At 40.7% G+C, this 19,228-nt stretch overlaps 1 protein-coding gene across 3 annotated transcripts in view; it reads right to left on the bottom strand.

The window, feature by feature from the left end:
* GOLM2 (golgi membrane protein 2) overlaps nucleotides 1–17,830 on the bottom strand; it is a 29,832-nt gene extending 12,002 nt beyond the window's left edge. For all 3 annotated transcript variants that reach the window (XM_067555449.1, XM_067555448.1, XM_067555450.1), the window contains exons 1-8: nucleotides 17,026–17,830; nucleotides 9,875–9,929; nucleotides 8,554–8,656; nucleotides 4,732–4,822; nucleotides 3,216–3,360; nucleotides 2,754–2,834; nucleotides 2,254–2,352; nucleotides 1,002–1,178 (exon numbers count right to left, since the gene is read on the bottom strand). In XM_067555449.1, the coding sequence (XP_067411550.1) occupies nucleotides 1,002–1,178; nucleotides 2,254–2,352; nucleotides 2,754–2,834; nucleotides 3,216–3,360; nucleotides 4,732–4,822; nucleotides 8,554–8,656; nucleotides 9,875–9,929; nucleotides 17,026–17,352 (1,078 nt within the window). In that variant the 5' untranslated portion in view covers nucleotides 17,353–17,830. The remainder of the gene's footprint in view (nucleotides 1–1,001; nucleotides 1,179–2,253; nucleotides 2,353–2,753; nucleotides 2,835–3,215; nucleotides 3,361–4,731; nucleotides 4,823–8,553; nucleotides 8,657–9,874; nucleotides 9,930–17,025) is intronic.
* Between the last annotated feature and the right edge of the window lie 1,398 nt (nucleotides 17,831–19,228).

The raw sequence follows: 19,228 nt of genomic DNA, 5'->3' as shown, positions 1-19,228 counted from the left end.
CACATAATACTCATTACCTGTGTCAAGCTGCAGATGCAGCAGCAGTACATTAGGAATGGTAAGACCTGAATCTCTCTCTCTCTCTCTCTCTCTCTCACACACACACAAAATTGCACTTATTTTATTAAACTAAATGTTACATAAATGTTTCACGTTTATTGCAGCAGTCTCCTGAGTTGCCGGCTGACACCTGTCCTTAAATTTTTTTTTTTTTTAATTTTCAAATTTTATTAACTCTAACAGACAAGTCATCACAACACTAAATGTATGTTGTCCTTAAAACTTCTACAACAAGTTCTCATCTTCCCCACTCCCATCGGTCATTTTTATTCATAGACTGAAACACTCTGCCCACTAATCCATCCTTGGCAGGACAACAACTCATTTTGCACACTAAGTGCTACTTGCTGCTGTCAGAAGAAAAAGAATTCCCCAACACCGACATAAGGCAACATAAGGGTTCTTCTGGAAGATATGTTTGGAACAGAAGAAGCTTCTGAACAATGCACAAAAGGCAACCAAACCAAGTATATTTCTTCTGTTATAGTACCAAACTATTTCTTTTATAGCAGCATTCAAAACATGGCCACTAAGAAAAAAGGTCAAAAATGAGTTAAGTCACATCACGTATATACAAGCAGCTGTCTACCTGCAACATACAAACTGATTTAAATATTTGGATTGTATGTCTTCATATTTAACAGCTATTAAAAATGTAGCCATTTATAACAAAATTCACATTTTTATACCCATAAAGAGAGTTTAATAATTGAAATTAATCTCTCTGAACAGTGTTATGTTATTGTCTTAAGAAAATTAAGGAATGTACTTTATGTATTAATATCTTTACATATTTAAATTTTCTGCACGTTTAAATTTCTATAAGGCCACCCATACAATTGGTCACTTTATTTTCAAAGGGTGTTCCTGCAACAGATATAACATTAAAAGAGATACATGCATCCCAATATATTGGAGCACAATGGTATTAACCAACTTACTTTGCTTCATTTTCTGGAAGCCACCAACTCTATCCTTTGGAATTTGTTTTCCAAGTTCTGTTTCAATTTTGTGTTCTTTTTGACTTTCCAAGTTTTGTCCAGGAATCAAGAGCTGAGGAGGATTTGGAGGTATCTGCTTTACAATATTAACATTTCCTTCATTGTCAGCATTTATATCTATAGCATGAAGAAATGTGTTAGTTTGCCCTTTTAGTTTTCCTTCCATACCACGTAAAAGGGAGCTTACAAAGGTCCCTCGAAAGACAATTGAAGAATGGACTATATACTGAATTGACAAAGAGGGCAAGACACTGATCACTTCACTCAGATACTTTTCAATACATAGTGAAAAAATTCTGACCCCACGAGCATAGTATTATGCTAAAACTTCTCCCCCACCTAGGCATTCTGCCCAGAATTTTTAATCAAAACCTACTGTACAGCATTTACAATTTCAGGAGCAATGATTTAAATGTAAAGCCATTGCAAACAGGGTGGTGGAACACAGAGAATCTTTTCAGAAAGTGAAACCCTCGCCCCCTTGATTTCAATAGCAAAAATCCTATTGACTTCAGTGGGGCCAATATTTCAGACAGTCTACTGCTTTTCTTACACAGATAAGGAAAACAAATTTTACACAGAACAATAGTCTTTGTGAAGCAAAGTGAGAGCCATGTATAATTACAGAAATAGATGTAGAAAAAGATATTTCTTAAAGACCTACTATTTGGAAATTTCAAACATTTTAAGCTTATACTTATACAACGTTTGAACACAAAAATCCACTAGTTTTAATATCTTAAAGTTTAACTTCTTTAAGAATTTGCAGTGGACTGTTATGGGATATATTTTCCTTTTGATCATTGCTAGTCCTACTGGCACAACTAATAAATATCCTAAAGCTGTATGGTCAATTTATACAAACACAAACTGTGTTTCACCTTTCCAACAAGGACAGCATTTGAACATGCATTTTGAACTATAGTGTAAACAGAATCCAACCTTTCCCCAAGACTTTAAACACAAACGCCAAATCCACATCATCATCTTCTGTACCCGTGCTCTTTGCGTGACATTAATAGAACTAAATCTAACTGGTTACGCTTAGAATCATTATTTACTGTTTACTGTGGTTTTAAAAGACAGTCAGTGGATGCTTGTATCTAACAATAAATGATTTGGTAGCAGAAGTTAGTTAACTATTGAACGAGACCTTAGGAAATTTTGAAATGTCGTCTGTTAGAGTTCATACCTGGCACCATATTTGGCACATTGGGCTGTACAGTAGGAAGATTCATATTGGGTTGATGATCTTCACTTTGAGAAGTTGAAATAAGAGGCTTCTTTAAACCTAAAGAAAATAAATGGATTCACATTAAGTTTTGTCCAATACAACCACCACTATATTCTAGGCTTTACTTTAACAATCTTCTATTTATACCAAATTTTAGTTTAAAATCCCAGTGCTACAAATGAGAAATTAAAATTTCTGGATAAAGTTTTCAGAAGAACTTGAATGACAAAGCAACTTAATTCCCACTGACTTAAGCACTTGACATTTTTACTCTCTACCAAAAATCTGAATGCTTTCTGACTGAAAAAGTCTGCATTGACACATAATTCCTAACATATATGGGTTTAAATCATCCGGACTATGCTGACTGAATAATTGGCTGTCTAAAACTTCATAGATTTAATTAGAACTATATCAAATAGCAAGAGCCTATAAAAAGTAGAACATGATTTTCCAACCAGCAGGAGTATCTTCAGTTTTAGCAGGGTCATTCTCTTCTATTCCAGGCATGCCTGCATCACCTCCTGGTTTGATTTTCTCTGTCAAAATAAAAACATTAAGTTCTGCTGTACTGATCTGTTGAAGTTAAAGTGAATTTAGCATTGGTGAATGGCACTGGGCTGACAGTACTGGAATCAAGTACGTTATCCACAGACCAGGCAGCATGCTAGCAACGACAGCACAAGATTCTGCACACTGTCCTGCTAGTGGGCCTCAATCTTTTCCCTCTATGCTGAGAAGGACAAGGGCACCAAGCAGCAGCTTTTGTAATGAGAATATCTAGCCAAGGACTGAACTGAGGCAGACAGCTTTATTTATTTATTTTAAAGATAGGACAAATAAAACTCATGACTCTGTTTGATGGGGAGGGACAGAACACAATTAACCCCTATTTATCTGAAGTGACACAAAGGAAATACCTTTGTCGTTTGGGATGTGATTGCTTGAGGGTTCTTCATTCTTTACTGTATTTTTCTCATCTGTCTCTTGAACAGTCTTAGATATTGCCTGATCATCATTCAAACCCAGTTCAATGTCTTGTCTTGGCTGGATTCTCAGTGCATCCTGTTGTTAAAACAGACTAAACATTAATAAAGATGACCCTTAAAAAGGGGGGCAGGGAAAAAAAAAATCACCGTGCAATTCTGCTTCTCTGAACATATCTTGCAGAGTTCTCACTCCTAGGTCTTGAATCCTTAAGGGGAGAATGGTCAGCTCCAAACTCTTAATTTTTTGAATCTTGAGAGCAGTGGGTAATACGGCAGATCATGAGTCAGACCCACTATAGGCCAACATCTGCCACCGCCTGCCAAGTATACATGCTGCCCTCCAAACATGAGTCAATTCTTGCAGTTGTGCAGGAGGTGAAGCCATCAGAAAGAAAAGTCAGTTCAAGAACGTTGTAAGACCAAAAAATGTGTCTCAGGGCAAGAGGGAAAAAAGCCTTCAGAAAGGTAACACAAAATCAGACTTCAACCACAGGAGGTCCTGAGTGAATCTAAGCTTATGGCTTGTAAAGGGGCCCACCTTGACCATGATTCTCTTCCCCCAACAGATACACCAAAAGGGTAAGCATTTCTGAATGTCTGGTGCCAAAGCAATGTCTCCCATTTACAGCACAACAGTTCTAAATTGGTTCATACAGAGTTTAATTCTGTAATTTCTTTTTGCAGGAACAATTTATATTCCCAGAATAGAAACGGGTGCAAATCTGAGTAGTTATACCTCTATCTGAATGCAGATGCATATTAAATAAGGTGCAATTACTTAGATTTGTACCTGAAATTCATTTTACAGACATGAACGTCACTCACAAATAGTGTTGCTAGGCTGCTGACTGGCTTGAAAGCATGCTGTTACATTTATATCTAGAGAGAAAATGGACGATTGTATGGTTGTACAAAGCTTTTACTGGCATGAGTTTGGAATGGCAGAACTACTTGCACAATTCGTGAAGCAGATAAGACAGTCATCCCAAAGGAATGCCAAGAAAACCATTACTCCACCAGAACACACACATTTTGTTTGTACTATCTTATATAGTAAACATTAGGAAAATTTAGTTTGATCATTTCTAACAGGTACTATGTTTCCTACCACTCTGCCTCAAATAGGAAGTTACCATACAGAGGCCTTGGACTAACAGAGATAGTTACATTGCATATATCACTGGAAAAAATTTAGCATCTAGCTCCAATATGGGATACAGCATGTGTTTTCTAGAGCTGCTGATTCACAAGACAGACCTCAAATGTATTACCAGTCCAGAACTAAAACAGAATAAAAAACAAAATTATAAGCTAAAATTTTGGTGAACCCAAGCCAGTGTCCCAGATATCCAAACTAGTTCCAATTTTATCGCTCAAGATGACAATACCCTTAAATAAAAAAAAAAAATTCCCAATTCCAATGACTATATTTTTAGCCACTATTCACCTTTTGATCTTGTACAACTTGGTCCATTAACTTCTTTAAATGTTCTTCATGTTGCATTTTCATTTCTCTTATCTGTTGTCCACACTGCAAACTTAATTGGAAGCACATTAACAGTCACACATTTGATTTATATTCTATTAAGAAAAATAAAATGGACTGGCACAAGAAACTTGAGGAACAGGGACTAGGATAGAGCAGAAAAGGTCAAGATTTCAGAGGTGGGGTGAGAGCAGAAGGGTCTGTGACCACGAAAGCACACTCACTTACAGGGCCAAAATCCCTGAGTCTCACCATTCCTCTCCCATCAGCAAATATCTGTGAAACTCACTAGTAAAGTGTCTCTTCCTCTCCAGTGCTCATCCTCCTAGAGCAGTGGTTCCCAAACTTTTTGAATGAAAGCCCCACTAGTTAATACTAGGTAAAACACACACGCTCCCACCACTCTCCCCACCCCACCCCCTTACCAGCCATAAACATACATACCCCCTATAAACACATATAATGACGACAACACTAAATTACATTAATAATAATAAATGACTCTTATCTGAGTAAGAAGCCCAGCCTTCCCTGGCATAGCCACCACTGCACACCTCATGTGGCCCCACCTCTTCCTGTCCCTCATGGACAGATGGTAATGTAGGTGGGCCCTGGCAGGTTGTCTGCGTCTGCTCCAGGCCCCCGCTGGCATAGGGCTGCTTCTCTCTGGCTAAGCACCCAGCCAGTGCAGGGCTGCTCCTCCACTCCGGCCAGGATGGGCAGGGGGGCGCCTGCGCCGGGCGCAGAGCTCAATGACCTCAATATTACTGAAGCTTTATGGACCTCCTGTAATCTTTGGCGCCCGCCCCAAGGGGGTCCCACCCCCCAGGTTGGGAACCATTGTCATAGAGGATGGCAAACTACTACTACTACTATCAGATACTCTGTGGCTCAAGTAATAGGGTATATGCAGTGAATCTCATGTAGTTCATCAGCATGGTTGGAATCTTTAGTGTCAATATTATGCAGTATGATGGTATGTTTTGTCAGGGTTTTTTTGTTTTTTTTTTAAACTAGGGAAAAACACAAAACTAGACTAAAATATATTAAGGGTGCAGAGTAAAGCAATAAAAAAAAGTTAGGGAATGCCAGGCTTAAGGTACTACGGAAAAAAAGGGTGACCATAATTAAAGATAATTGGAACACACATGAACTAGAAGACCAAATCACAGTTGCACCGGCAACCTTAATTATAGCATTTCTTAAGTTCTGAGTGCTTGATTTCATGTATAGAGTATACATAGAATTAGTAATATTTATTTGATATTGAGACGATAATCTGTGCAAGAGTGTCACTATTAGTTTATAATAGACAAAGCCAGTGGTCAGTTAGCTAATCTTGAATAAATCTTAGAAACCTTTTCCTTTAAACAAAGTAGCTTTCCACAATCTCTCATCCACCTTAATTCTCTATTCTTCAGAAATCACCTTTTTAAAACACAAATTCTTATCTTCAGAATTTGTTAGAACTGTAAAAACAACGAGAGTCCTGTAGCACTTTAAAGACTAACAAATTTCTGCAGACATAAGCTTTCGTGGGCTGCAACCCACTTCATCAGATGCATGAAACAGAAATCAGATAGGAGGTATATATATATATATCCAAGGGTAAGGAACAACAATGGGGAGGGTAGGTGTAAATAAAGTCCATTCAGTTAGAGTAGATGAGGCCTATTCACAACCATTGATTAGGAGGTGAGAATGTGTGAACAGTGACAATTACTTCTTGTAATGAGAGAACCATTCCAAGTCCCTATTCAGACCCAGTCTGATTGTGTCAAGTTTGCATATGAGTTCCATCTCTGCAGTTTCTCGGTGAAGTCTGTTTTTGAAGTTTTTTTGTAGAAGTATGGCAACTTTCAAGTCAGCTACAGAGTGTCCTGGGAGATTGAAGTGCTCTCCTACTGGTTTATGGATGTTACCATTTTTTATGTCTGATTTGTGTCCATTTATTCTTTTGCATAGTGACAGTCTGGTTTGGCCAATATACATGGCAGAGAGGCATGCTGGCACATGATGGCATATATAACATGAGTAGATGTGTAGGTGAATGAGCTCCTTATGGTGTGGCTGATGTGGTTAGGACCTGTGATGGTGTCACTAGAGTCGATGTGTGGGCAGAGCTGGGTTTGTTGCAGAGATAGGTTCCTGGGTTAGTGTTCTTGTTGTATGGTGTAAGGTATTTAAATATTTTTGAATAAGTTTCAGAACTGATCACAGTAGTGGATAAATTCCTACAAGCTGTATAATTAAGTGTGTTTAAGAATGCCCTAGGAGATGAAAAGGTTAAACCATTCATTTAGTTAAAATATCAGCAAGTTAGTGTCTAAAAACCCTGCAGTCCAGAAGGAAATATTAGGGCTTTTCTATTTATCAGAAATTTGTTAAAGTTAAAAGGAACCAAGGTACAACGCAGTGCATTCCTTCCTGCACATGTATACTGGCAGAGTGAACAGTTGTACTAAGTTGCAGTTTTAATGTATTCCATTCCATAGAGTGTTTAGTTACAGGCATATAACTGAAAAATACAGAGCTACCACCTGAAGAGGGAAAATTCCTTGGCTTACCCCATTAGGCTTTCTGGAGCTAAACCCAGGCTGCCTATGTCTGCCTCCCTCTACTCTCTTTCAATGTTATCTCCTGTAAGGCTTGGAGTTGACAGAGAGGAAGGTAGGATCTTTTATGTGCTAGCCATAGCCAATTAATACTGATGACAAAAGAGCATGAGATTATTACAGCAGCTTCAAGAGGGAAAGGTGGAACACATGGACAAACAGGAAAGGGAAAGGAAAGGACAAATACGAGAGTAAAGCTAATTTTAAAAAAAGTTTTAGGCCTAGATGTGAAACAAGGAGGGTCCACAAATTAAGAAATGTGGGGATAAACCATGAAAAGGTACTAGCCGTGCAAAACTTTAATGTTCCACTCTATGTATTTTTGTCCTGACAGGTTCTCAATGCACACACGTAACCAAACCCATTACAAACGGTCTTTTCAGAAACGTTAAGCCTTTTCTCCAAGTTAATTACTCTGTCTCACCCTTCCCTACAATATGTGGGGAAAAGAATTACTTCCTAAAATTTGATTCTTTATTCCAAATTTAAAGCAGACATTTCAAGCTAATTTCAGCCTAAACACAATATTTTTACCTCAAATCCTAATCAAATAAATTTGTCAGGAAGACCTTGATAAACATACTCTAAACACTTCAATAACCCACAGATAGTTCTTCTATTGTATTTAAATCAATTGCAGGGGTGGTCAAACTTACTGCCCTCCCTTCCCCCGCCCCCGAGATTCCCCTCCCCACTGGGCAGAATCCTTTAGCCCCACCACCCTGCTGCAGGGCAGAAGCTCTGAGCTCCTCACCTCAGTCTGGCAGGCAGAGAATGAGGGAAGGGGCATAGGAGGCTCCGCAAACCACACTTTAACTGTAAAAGAGCCACATGCAACTCACGAGCCACAGTTTGGCCACCCCTGTTCTACTGTCAATTCCTACTTGAGACAAGATTTAAGTCAAACTGAGTAAAAACCTTAACTTGGCACAATTCTGGGAAGTCACATTTCTCTAAAGAATTTCCCACTTCCAACAAAAACACAAACACCAGAAAATAAAGACTTACATAGGAAATCTTGACAGCTTCTTTGATTTGTCAGCTATCTATTGGTTACAGTTATGTTTGAGGATTAAAGATCTATTTGACTAGTCTATGCTTTAATGTGGGTTCACATCTGTGAGAAATGTACACAAATCTGTATTTCAGACACTCAACGCCATCATACCTCTCATACTCCAACCTCCTCACAAGGCGAGTATTGTTCTTCTTGTACTCATGAAGCTGGTCCTCTTGACGAATGAATTCCTGGCGTAATTCTGCTAATTGTTCTAATTGTGAAATCACACAAAGCAAAGTGAGTAGAAAAAAGACCCTCTTCTCCCCCCCCAAACCTTTTACCGCTGATGCTGCTTGTACACTGCTCATTTTCAAAGCTTTCTGATCTCTACTATATTTCTTGATTCCCACCCCTCATGGAATCTTTATAAAATATTATATAGTTATAGAACATGCCACATAAGTTATTCATGTAAACTAGAAATCAATTCATACACATTTATTTTGAAGCAAAGAATACTACTTGTGACCTTTCATATTAAGAATATAGGGTAAAAATTTATCTCTCTTAAATTCAGAAGGGCTATATAATGCATCTACTTGTCAGAAATAATTTTCATGTTTATCTCCTGCTATCGCCTTGTTGTTTTGAAAAATACAGCAATATAAATAGAATCCTCCATAGGGTCAGCAATTTAGACTAGATAAATATTCTTAGCATACAGCAGACATTCTGTGCTTCTTTTACTCCAAGAAATTTTACAAAAGGATACATATTATACTTTGACACCTATCTACATTAATGTTTAACATACATGTTAGTTTTCAGAACAGCTACTTTAGAAGTTTCTCCTCCTTGCTGCTTTGGACGCAAATATGAGATTTAAGATGCCTACTCTTGTTTATTGGTACTAATTACTCTCAATTGCTTTAAACAGAAAGCCAAGATCATAAGCAAGTTAGGAATCAAAATTTGGGGCACACAGATGCAATTCTCCCAATACACACCAGGAGAAGGTAGACAGAGCCTCGATGGAGTTTCCTGGTCTTTTCCCATTTCTATAATTTTCTATGTTATGCAGGAGTCTGAAGATTTCTCTTTCCCTACATCTTCAGTTACAATTTTTACCTCACTAGACAAATTACCTAATACCAGTTTGATATTACTTGTACCTAGAATATTAGATTATATTTTACCTTGAAAATGATTTTGGGTATTTTGAAAAAGTCTTTTCATGGAGGAGAGCATGCATTCTAGCAAAGGCTGATATGGAAATCTATCCAGCCCTTATTATCAAAACCAGATAATGAATTACAATGATTTATGAAACTTCCACAGTTGAAGGATGCATGTTGCCACTTATTACTCCAGCACCAGACATACTCTAGATTTTCATTTAGCGTACATTCCTCAATACCCAGGCATTCTGAACGACTTTAGTGTTAGTATTCTATTCTCACACTTGACCTGTAAGTAGTAAATTCCTTACCTTTTAAACGATGTATGTCTGCCATTTGATATGATACATTGTTCTGTAGCTTGATCTGCAAAGAAGTTTAATTATTCTAAAAGATGTAAATCTATATTTACACCTGAATAAGCCAGGTACATTTGAACACATTTTGATCTCACGGTTAAGTAAAAGTGCAGTTTTAGAAACTTGTGTAAAGGGCTTTCAGAATCATAGATGGAAGGTGCTGCAAGTATAATCAATCATACATTTCTTTTACAAATGTCACCACCAGGTTAAGTCTCATATATAGGTTTTGCTTAGACAGGTTTAGCTAAACCTACCTTTAATAGAAACACTGGAGATAAACAAAGCCAAATGAGATCAGATTGTCTAGCTTTAAACATAAATATGTACCAACTGCTGTAATATTAAGGTTGCATTGTGGTACTACATGAGAATAAACTGAACATACTAGTCAAGATTTCTCTGTCCAAACCAAAGTGCTGCAAAGTAAACAGCATTAGTGGTGAAACGTTTTAAATGTTTCAGTTGTACTCAAGTAAGATGATATGGCAAGACAGCTAAGAATATTTGCTTTAAAACAATACTTTTAACATGAAAGCATGTCTTTAAGAGATCTGCCTCAGTTCAGATAGAGCCAGACTTCAATGAAGGCCTATTTTTTATGATGTAAAAGCACTAGTAATTACAATCAAATCAGAACAAATGCAAAGGTAAGTGTAAATATAATGCCATTATCATCATGCCAAAATACCTTATATTTATTTTTTCATACAAGAACGAATAAAAGCAAAAAGGAAAAATACTAGAAGCGAGGGAACAATGTCTCTGACCAAAGAAACAGCATGTAGAGCCAAGGAATTGTGAAAAACTGACCCCTGCACAGTTAGTTTTTGAAAGAAATTTGTCTCTTAAGTATTCCCGAGTATGGCTTCTGTATTGTTCATTTTAACTAAGCATTAAAATTCAATTATCTTCCTTTTTTAACATAGCCACAATTTATTTAGTGTTACTTTTAACTATGGACCACACCCCTTTGGGAAAAAAAGGACATTAGATATTTCAATCCCCACCTACCATCTGAAGTTTTAACATCTCTGAATCAGACACATGAGTGCCTGTTTTAAAAAAAGCCACATCTGCTCTCAGGTCTTAAGATGCATTAACATTCCCTTGCCCGCCCTCTCCCCCCATTTTAATAGGATTATTCATTCCCTTAAAAAAAGAAAACTTCACGGAATGGTTTAGGGTGTATGTGTGCGCACGTGTTTTGTTTTTCTAAAAAGGTAGGCAACTCAATTCTTGATTAACATCATAATTCCATTTGTCCCATAGGTTCAGATATTTATAACTGTCACAGTTTTCAAACATTCAGCAACTGTCAAAATCCTGAGATGTCCAAAGTACACTACGTACACCAAGGCACGTAGCTGACAGTTACAGTCAGAGGACATAATAGAAGACAGATTCTTTCGGAGATATACTGCTACATCAAGACGAGTTTCTTTGTGACAGACTACACAAGCCTGGCCCACCCTCTGCCAGAGATACACACAAGGGTAGCAGTAGCAGCAATGAACTGCACGCCCAGACAAAATAAGTAAATAAAAAATCTTCCTAGATGAGGGTGTTGAGAGGCACTGCCCAAAATAGCTCTAGTGCTGAGGCAAAATTACTATTTCACACCTCTCTTCCGAAAGTGGTCCGGAGATGGAAGTGGTGGAGGGAGCAATTCGTTACTAACTAGTAAGATGTCCAAAGTCCATCCATTTAAAATGCAACACAACATATTAATTCATAAAGGGTGGGCTTTATGGTCCTTCTAGATGCACTGCAAAGCCTAATCCCACTGAGCGAGCACTAAGAGAAGCTGAGGCAATTGAGGGTGGGATTTCTGTCCAGTGACAAAGTGTAATGAGCGTTTAAACTGTATTGGTCACAGAGCTGGCGATCAAATGCCATGCAGTAAGATAGAACATAGGAGATACAAAGCTTATTCCTGTTTTTAATGTATCAAGAGTGCTCAGAACTTTGGAAAGGTGCATTTTGGCATGGAGTTTATAGAAGACCAAAATCTAACATAATAAAAATCAGTTTATATGATCATAAATATGAAGCAAAGTTCTCTCTATTATAAATCAGAAATTCTACATAAACATAACTTCTGTACTTTCCAAAATAGTTACTGCTGGCATACATAAAAACCTTTATATTTACTGCTCTTATTCATCTCCCATAAGGGGACCTAAAATCCAACCTTTAAATCCAACAGGAAAATTATATTTAAAAACTTAAATTTGCATGTTTTAAGTTGCATGCTTAACACACCAATTAACTTCTCCCTAGTTTGTGTTACTCAAAACCCTAAAGATAGTGCTGTAACATTCTTTAGAACCAATATTGTGGAGTCTCTTATACAGGAAGCCTTACTTCTGCTGACTGATCCTTCTTCTCCTGACCTACTCTGTTCTACCCTTCTGTGAAGTACTTGACTTCAAGACAATTTGAGAGGGGACTGTTTCCTGCTGTAGGAAAATCATCTGAGAAAGATATAAATATTCCCAACATCTCTTTCCTCAACTGAACCCCAAAAACAAAAACAGAAAAAAATAAATCATGAAATAGCCCTTAGCTGAGAGAGCTTAACTACAGACAAATGTCCATAATGTGAGGGGAAAACGCTTCTCTCCAGTCCAGGGACTGTGTTTCATCACCACTTATAAAGGAAGACATGGAGGGAGTACAGTTCTCCCATCTACATCTCTCATGGAGTCTAGCACTATTTGCACTGTTCTGAAACAAATGCTATGCACAAAAGCAAGAAACGGGACTTTTAAAAAAGCCATTGTGGAGGATACAAAATTCTGGGTAGGTCTCTTGTCTTTGCTACTTAAAGATAATGAATGAAAGCAACAAAGGCAAAGCCCTGAGGCTTTCTGGAATAATTTACAGGTAGGGCTGCACTTAGGTTACTGTGTGAAGAACAGCTGCAATGAACTAGTTCCTTCTTACATGGACGAGAACTGGATAAAGAAAAGAAAGTTGCAAACCCCTGCCATGTCTTAAGCTGTTTGAAAATATGCCCACTGATAATATCCTTGCTGTAGTTCTTAAATATTCTCTTTTCTTGGGGGGGGGGGGTGTGTGTTGAGTAGTTATCCTACTGCAATATTCCAAAACTCACTTGGCTTTCCATTAGCTGTACACCATAAAAAATGGGGCTATAAATGCCTTCTGTTGCTTCCTCAGTGCAGATTTTGCAATAGGTATTAACCAACACTACTTCCAAATCAGTGCCTCTGGGGGAGTTTTAAGCTCTGCTGGAAAGTGATCATCTGATTCACCTGTCGCTCAAACATATGCAGTTGTCTTCTCTGAGGGTTTGCCGCTTCAGACACCTTTGTAAATATTTAAACATTCTACTTTGAGAACTGTCCATAGTGTGGGTTTACTGGAAGTGGAAGCTCTCATATATTGCTGCATAGATCTCATACCACATTTACATGAATCCCATTGTAAATGTAAAAAGTATCCACAAACATTTGTTTTAAAAAGAGTCATATTTTGTACTGCTCTGCAGTATTTACAATTCATACTGTGCCTCTGGATCTAGGCAGCATGGTTTTGTGGTATTTGGTTTTTGAGTTCTGTGTTCCTGTCATACTATCATTTGTTATGCGAGACAGATTCCAACGAAAACTGTCAATAAAACACTTCCTGTAAAGTGAAGGAGAAGATTCTGTACCAGACCTCATCAGTCTTTGCCATGAACTTTTTCTATGAGGGCTTTTTAAAAAAGGCAACAAACTGATTTTAGGTAGCAACAAATTGAATCAAGACATTTCTCATTACAATAAAACACTTAATATATGTTAACATTGGAGGACTAAATAATTGTAATGTCCTTTTTACCTATAATTTTAACTTAAAGTGAGGCCTTGGGAAGGTGCTTAAATACACTACCAAAAGCACTACTTTATGTGCTTACTGATAATATCTGGGCCCTAAGTCTTCTGGGTTTTTACTGCTGCACAGGGAATATTCCAAACAGAAATGCTTTAATGTTCTCTTTTCAACAAGAACAAAGTGGCATTCTCATCACAAGCAAAATAATGAGACTCCGTGAAGCCTGGATTTCTCACTGCATGCACTATGTCAATGCTGGTAGGCCCAACCTATGGCATAATCTCCTCTCCCAATTTTGTTTGAAGAAATGTACAGGATGCAGAATTAAAAGGATCCACTATAACTTGGTGATTTAGATTCAGTGTTGTTTGGAATAAACCGAATGCTATGAAAAGTAGATACTTTATAGAATATCCACTCTATATAGAGAAAGGTATCTTAAAAAGAATAAATAATACAGCTAAGCAGCCACAAACTTTCATTTGTTAAAATTCATCTCTTTTTAATTAAGTGATTCATAAAAGCCTTTTCAAGTGAAAAATAGCTTTAGTTCTCCCTGCAGAAGATAGGTTTTTTTGGAAGTCTGAGTTTAAACCAGCTCTCTGTTACAAGCAAGCCATATCATTTAACCCAATCATTGCCAGTTTACCATGGAGTACTCCCAGTACAATTTTATAGTTGCCAGTTATAACAATGTACCAATGAAGAGTTCTGTATTCTGTGACCACAGATTCTGCATAAATCTGTTGTAGTACTACATCTCTAGCTGAATATGTAAACTCAAGATAACCATATTTAGCTAAAATTCAAGCGTCAGACTTTAGAGTTATGATCTAAAATACTACTAAGGAAACTTAAATATCTTTAATACAAACTGCTGTTAAACATTTGGCTTTTAAAAGCCATGCAATAAGAGTAAAAGAGTAATAAGCCAAGCATTTTAGAAAGCAAGAGATTCTCTTAGTTAGTGTCATAGCTATACTTAGGAGAGAGCTGACCAAGAAGTCAGACGAATTTGATCAAGTTTTCAAACAAAAAAACCAGTACTTTATTTCACTGAAATTGCAATGAAAAACTCAACAAAAATTGAAGTTTGGAAAGTTTCAGCCAGCTGTAACTTACAAATCACAAAAAACTGTACAATATAGTTTTCTAACTGCCTTACTTTAATTTATTTTAGTATCCCAGTAGAACATACTTTTAGTAATTAACCAAACACAAACAGCTGCAAAATCAAATGCAGTAGTATCATTCTTTTATTCTGTATCAGTATTTGTTTTTCAGAAAGGTGTATCAACTTCTAAAACAAGACAGTTAATCACACTGTCTCTCTTTTGTCTATTTTTCTAAGCACTCAAAATTGAATTCCCAGCAAACACTGAATGATTGGAAAAACCTATCACATCAATAGCAAGATCTGAATAGCTCATTCATTGCTGCAGTGGGAAATAAGGCAAATAATGATTTCATTATAGACAGACCAACATATGCGGTGCTGCCATTTAAAAGGCAAAATTTGTGGTGCTCTCCCACCATACTTCCTACCAATCAGAATAAGATAAATTCTTCATTTATATGTGGCATAATCACTGTTTAAGTACGGCAGTTTTTAAAACCAGCAACCTTGACAGTTCTTATTTCAGTAGGTTAGTCAAATTCCAATCAGATTTTATATCATGCTATTTGATCATCATATTTTGTTGTAAAATTCATTAAATGTGTGATGTGAATCAGGAAGAAAGACATTCAAAAAAGCAATACAAATTTCAGTTACATAGTGATATTACCTTAAGTTCTATTACAAAAATAGTCTTAAAGGACAAACCGTTCAACCAAAAGAATATGATACCTAACTACATTCAAACAACACTGCACCTACCACCATATAAAGGGTCTCTTATGAAATTCAATCACATCAGTGATCTCAAACTATTACCACCACATCCCGAGTTTCTTTCTATTAAAAAGAGCTGCTTGTTTAACACAGCCTTACAAAGTTGCCTTGAAAATTTACCAGCACAAAACTATTTCATGCACCCTTTCCCATGACAAACCAAATGGAAAATATAATTTTTCATTGTTAGTTTAAAATATCCCTACAGAGCTGACTAGCACCAGCCATGACTGATTTTAGCTATGAAATTATAAAAAAGAAAAAAAAGGTATTTTTGATCTGGAGTAATGTGTCCGATTTTGGTCACTAATGTATAGAAAGGATGTTGAAAAACTGGAAATGACCCAGAGGTGAGCAACAAAGATGATCAAAGGGATGGAATGCAAGCCATATGAGCAAAGGCTGAAGGAACTGGGTATGTTTAGTTTGGAAAAGAGAAGATTAAGGGCGGAATATGACAGCAGGTTTCAGATACTTGAAAGGCTGCCATTAAAAAGATGGAGCAAAGTTGTTCTCTTGTGCCACAGAGAGCAGGACAAGAGGCAATGGATTCAAACTACAGCATAGCAGATTTAGATGAAATCTCAGGAAAAACTTCCAAACTGTAAGAACAGTAGGACAATAGAACAGACTGCCTCAGGGGGTTGTGGAAGCTTCTTCACTTGAGGTTTTCAAAAGCAGGCTGGATAGCCATCTGCCTTGGTTGGTTTAGACACAACAAATACCCCAGCTTGGCAGAGAGTTAGACTAAATGACCCTTGTGGTCCCTTCTAACCCCATGGTTCTATGAGCTTACAAAATCAAAATCAACTTGCTATACAAGTTTTGAAATTTAAGTGGTCAAGAAAAGTGCAGGCAGGCAGGAACTATCTTGGCTTTTCAATATGTTGTAGAAAAATCATTTGCTCATAACATGTTACCCATGAGGCCAGATAGAAAATAGTTCCCTAGCTTTAAAGCTCTAGGTGTCTTTTGCATTAGTCAGAACAGATCAGATAGAAGAAAAAAATGTAAGGAAAGAGACTAAAAGAAAAAATGAGCTGGCCAGCAGCATATTAACTCATTTCCCAGGCTATCATCAAATAGCTAATATTTCTTGCACCCAATTCAACCAACCATGCCTCAGGAATTGCAACTTTTAGGATAACCATAGAAGTCACTAGCCCTAGCAGAGGTCTCCATAACAACGCCCGGACTCTGCCTCTGAGGCCGAATGGTATTTCTCTATATTGGGCATTGCAGAGGAGTTACTTGGGGCAGATAAGAATATATCCCAAAACCCCAGAAAAGCCGGCACTCTGCAAAGCACAGGGGCCGGTAACTGTTCACACCCGACAGTCGTGCCAGGACTTTGGCCCCCCCTTACCTTGCTGTCCTCGCATTTGGCGGCCTGCCTGTCCTTGGCTTGCACCTGGCCGCTCAGGTGGCTGTAGTCCGCCTCCTTCTGCTCCAGCTGCTTCTGCTGGGAGTCCACCCGGGCCAGGAGGTCGGAGTTCCTCTTCTCCAGCCGCCCGCGGGCCACCTCGCCGCGCTTGGCCTGGCCCTGCAGCTCGGCCACCTCCTCCTGCAGCAGGGCCTGGCGGGACGAGGCCGTCCAGTAGTTGAAGGCGAGGACGGCGATCAGCAGCAGCAGGGCCACGAAGACGAAGGAAGGCAGACGGCCGCCCCGCCGGTTGGCCCCGAACCCCACCATGGAGCGGGGCAGGCCGGGGGGCTTCACCCGCGCGCCGCCGCCGCTCACACCGGGGCCAGGAGCAGAGAAAGGGCCGGTCGGTCGGGGGCGCTCCGCGGAGCTGGGGCCGGGAGAGGCCCTTCGGGACACGGGGGACCCCCGCTGCGGGAGGCTGCTCGGGGCACAAGCCGGGGGAGGAGGCTGCAGCGGAGGGCGGCGGGGCCGGGGCGGGAGAGCTCAGCTCGCGGCGGCGGCTCGAGCCGAGCCGAGCCGAGCCGAGCCGGGCCGGGGAAGTCCTGCCCCCCCACGGCCACCCTTACTCCAGCTCCGCCGCCTGCCCCGACCGGACCGGACCGGACCGATCCGATTCCCGGGCCCCCCAGCGGCAGTGGCGGTGGCTCTAGGCCCCGCCACTTCCGCGTTACCGCGGCCGCGTCTCGCGAGAAGTGCCCCCCCTCACTCTCGCGAGAGCCCCGCTGCCTCAGAGGTAGTCCCTCCCGCCGAGCCGCCCGCCATGTTGGGGGGGGGGAAGGGACTTAGGCGAGGGGGCTGCGCGCGCAGCGCACTCCCCCGCGCCTGCCCGACCAACGCGCCGCGGGTGACGCGCCAACTCGCATCGATTCGTTGGGCGGTTGCGAGCCGCGAGGCTGAGGCGAGGCTGAGGCGAGCCTCTCGCGTGGCGGGCGGGGGGGAGATGTCGGTGTCCGCGGGCGGGGCTGCCCGCTGGGGGCTCGGCTCGGCTCGGCTCGCCCTAGGCCTCCACCGGCGCCGCCGGCTTTGTGGCTGGGGAGCTCGGCGCCGGCCGGCGGCGCGGTCTGTGAGCTCGGGACGGCGGCGGTCCCCCCGCTGGTGGGCTGCGGCAGGCCTCGGAGTTCCTCCCGCACCTGCCTCGGCGCGGGCAGGAGCCTGGGCCAGCCCTGCTGCTCCGTGTGCACCGTACGTGAGCTGCTCCCCTCAGCGCCCCGCTCCTCCCCTCCCCTCCCCGGGGATAACTAACCCCCCCACACTGCGCCTGACACCCCCGTAACTAACACCCTCCCCCCGTACGTCCGGCACCCCTGTAACTAACACCCTCCCCCCAACTAACACCCTCCCCCCGTACGTCCGGCACACCCGTAAATGACACCCCTTCCAGTGTGCCTGGCACCCCGGTAATTAACCCCCCCGTGCGCCTGGCACCCCGGTAATTAACCCCCCGTGCGCCTGGCACCCCTGTAAATAACCCCCCAGTGCATCTGGCACCCTGTAAATAACACCCCCAGGAGCTCTGCCGGCAGCTGCCTGTGTCTAGCACCGCAGACGTGCACCCCCAGGAGCTGTGGCAGCCAGCCATCTGCATCTAGCACCTCTGAAATGCAGCCTGCAGGAGAGAGCTGTGGGGATGCAGACATCCGTCACTGCCCAGCGCTCAGCACGGCAGGGTGAAGGGGAAGAGAGATGAGCAAAGCACACCTGGGCAAACCTGTCACAAATGCAGTGAGATATTCAGTATCCGTGAGGGGTGGACCGGGCCTTGGCCTAAGGTCACAGCGGGCAGATCCAGCTGCAGGAACACATGGAGTGAGAGGCAAAGCGTTGTCTTGGATCAAAAACTGTCTGTGAGATAAAGCAAAGAGTAGGATTAAATGGTCAATTTTCATCATGGTGAAAGATTAACAGCAGGGTGCCTCAAGGTTCCTTAATGAGCTCTGCAGTGTTTAATATATTAAAGATCTGAAAAGGGGGGGATGAATATTGAGGTAACAAAATTTGTAGATGGCACAAACTTATTGAGGTTATTAAGAACCAGAGAGTATTTTGAAGAATTTCAGAGGGATCCAGCTACACCAGGTGAACAGACAGTGTGATAAGTATAATGCACATTGGAGAGAGAATTTCAACCAGTTGTACACATTAT

This window comes from Emydura macquarii, unplaced genomic scaffold (genome assembly GCF_026122565.2).
Source record: "Emydura macquarii macquarii isolate MOO-44397 ecotype Brisbane River unplaced genomic scaffold, CSIRO-AGI_Emac_v2 contig_1644, whole genome shotgun sequence".
NCBI classification, from domain to species: domain Eukaryota; kingdom Metazoa; phylum Chordata; order Testudines; family Chelidae; genus Emydura; species Emydura macquarii.
This window is presented reverse-complemented; position numbering and strand designations above follow the sequence as displayed.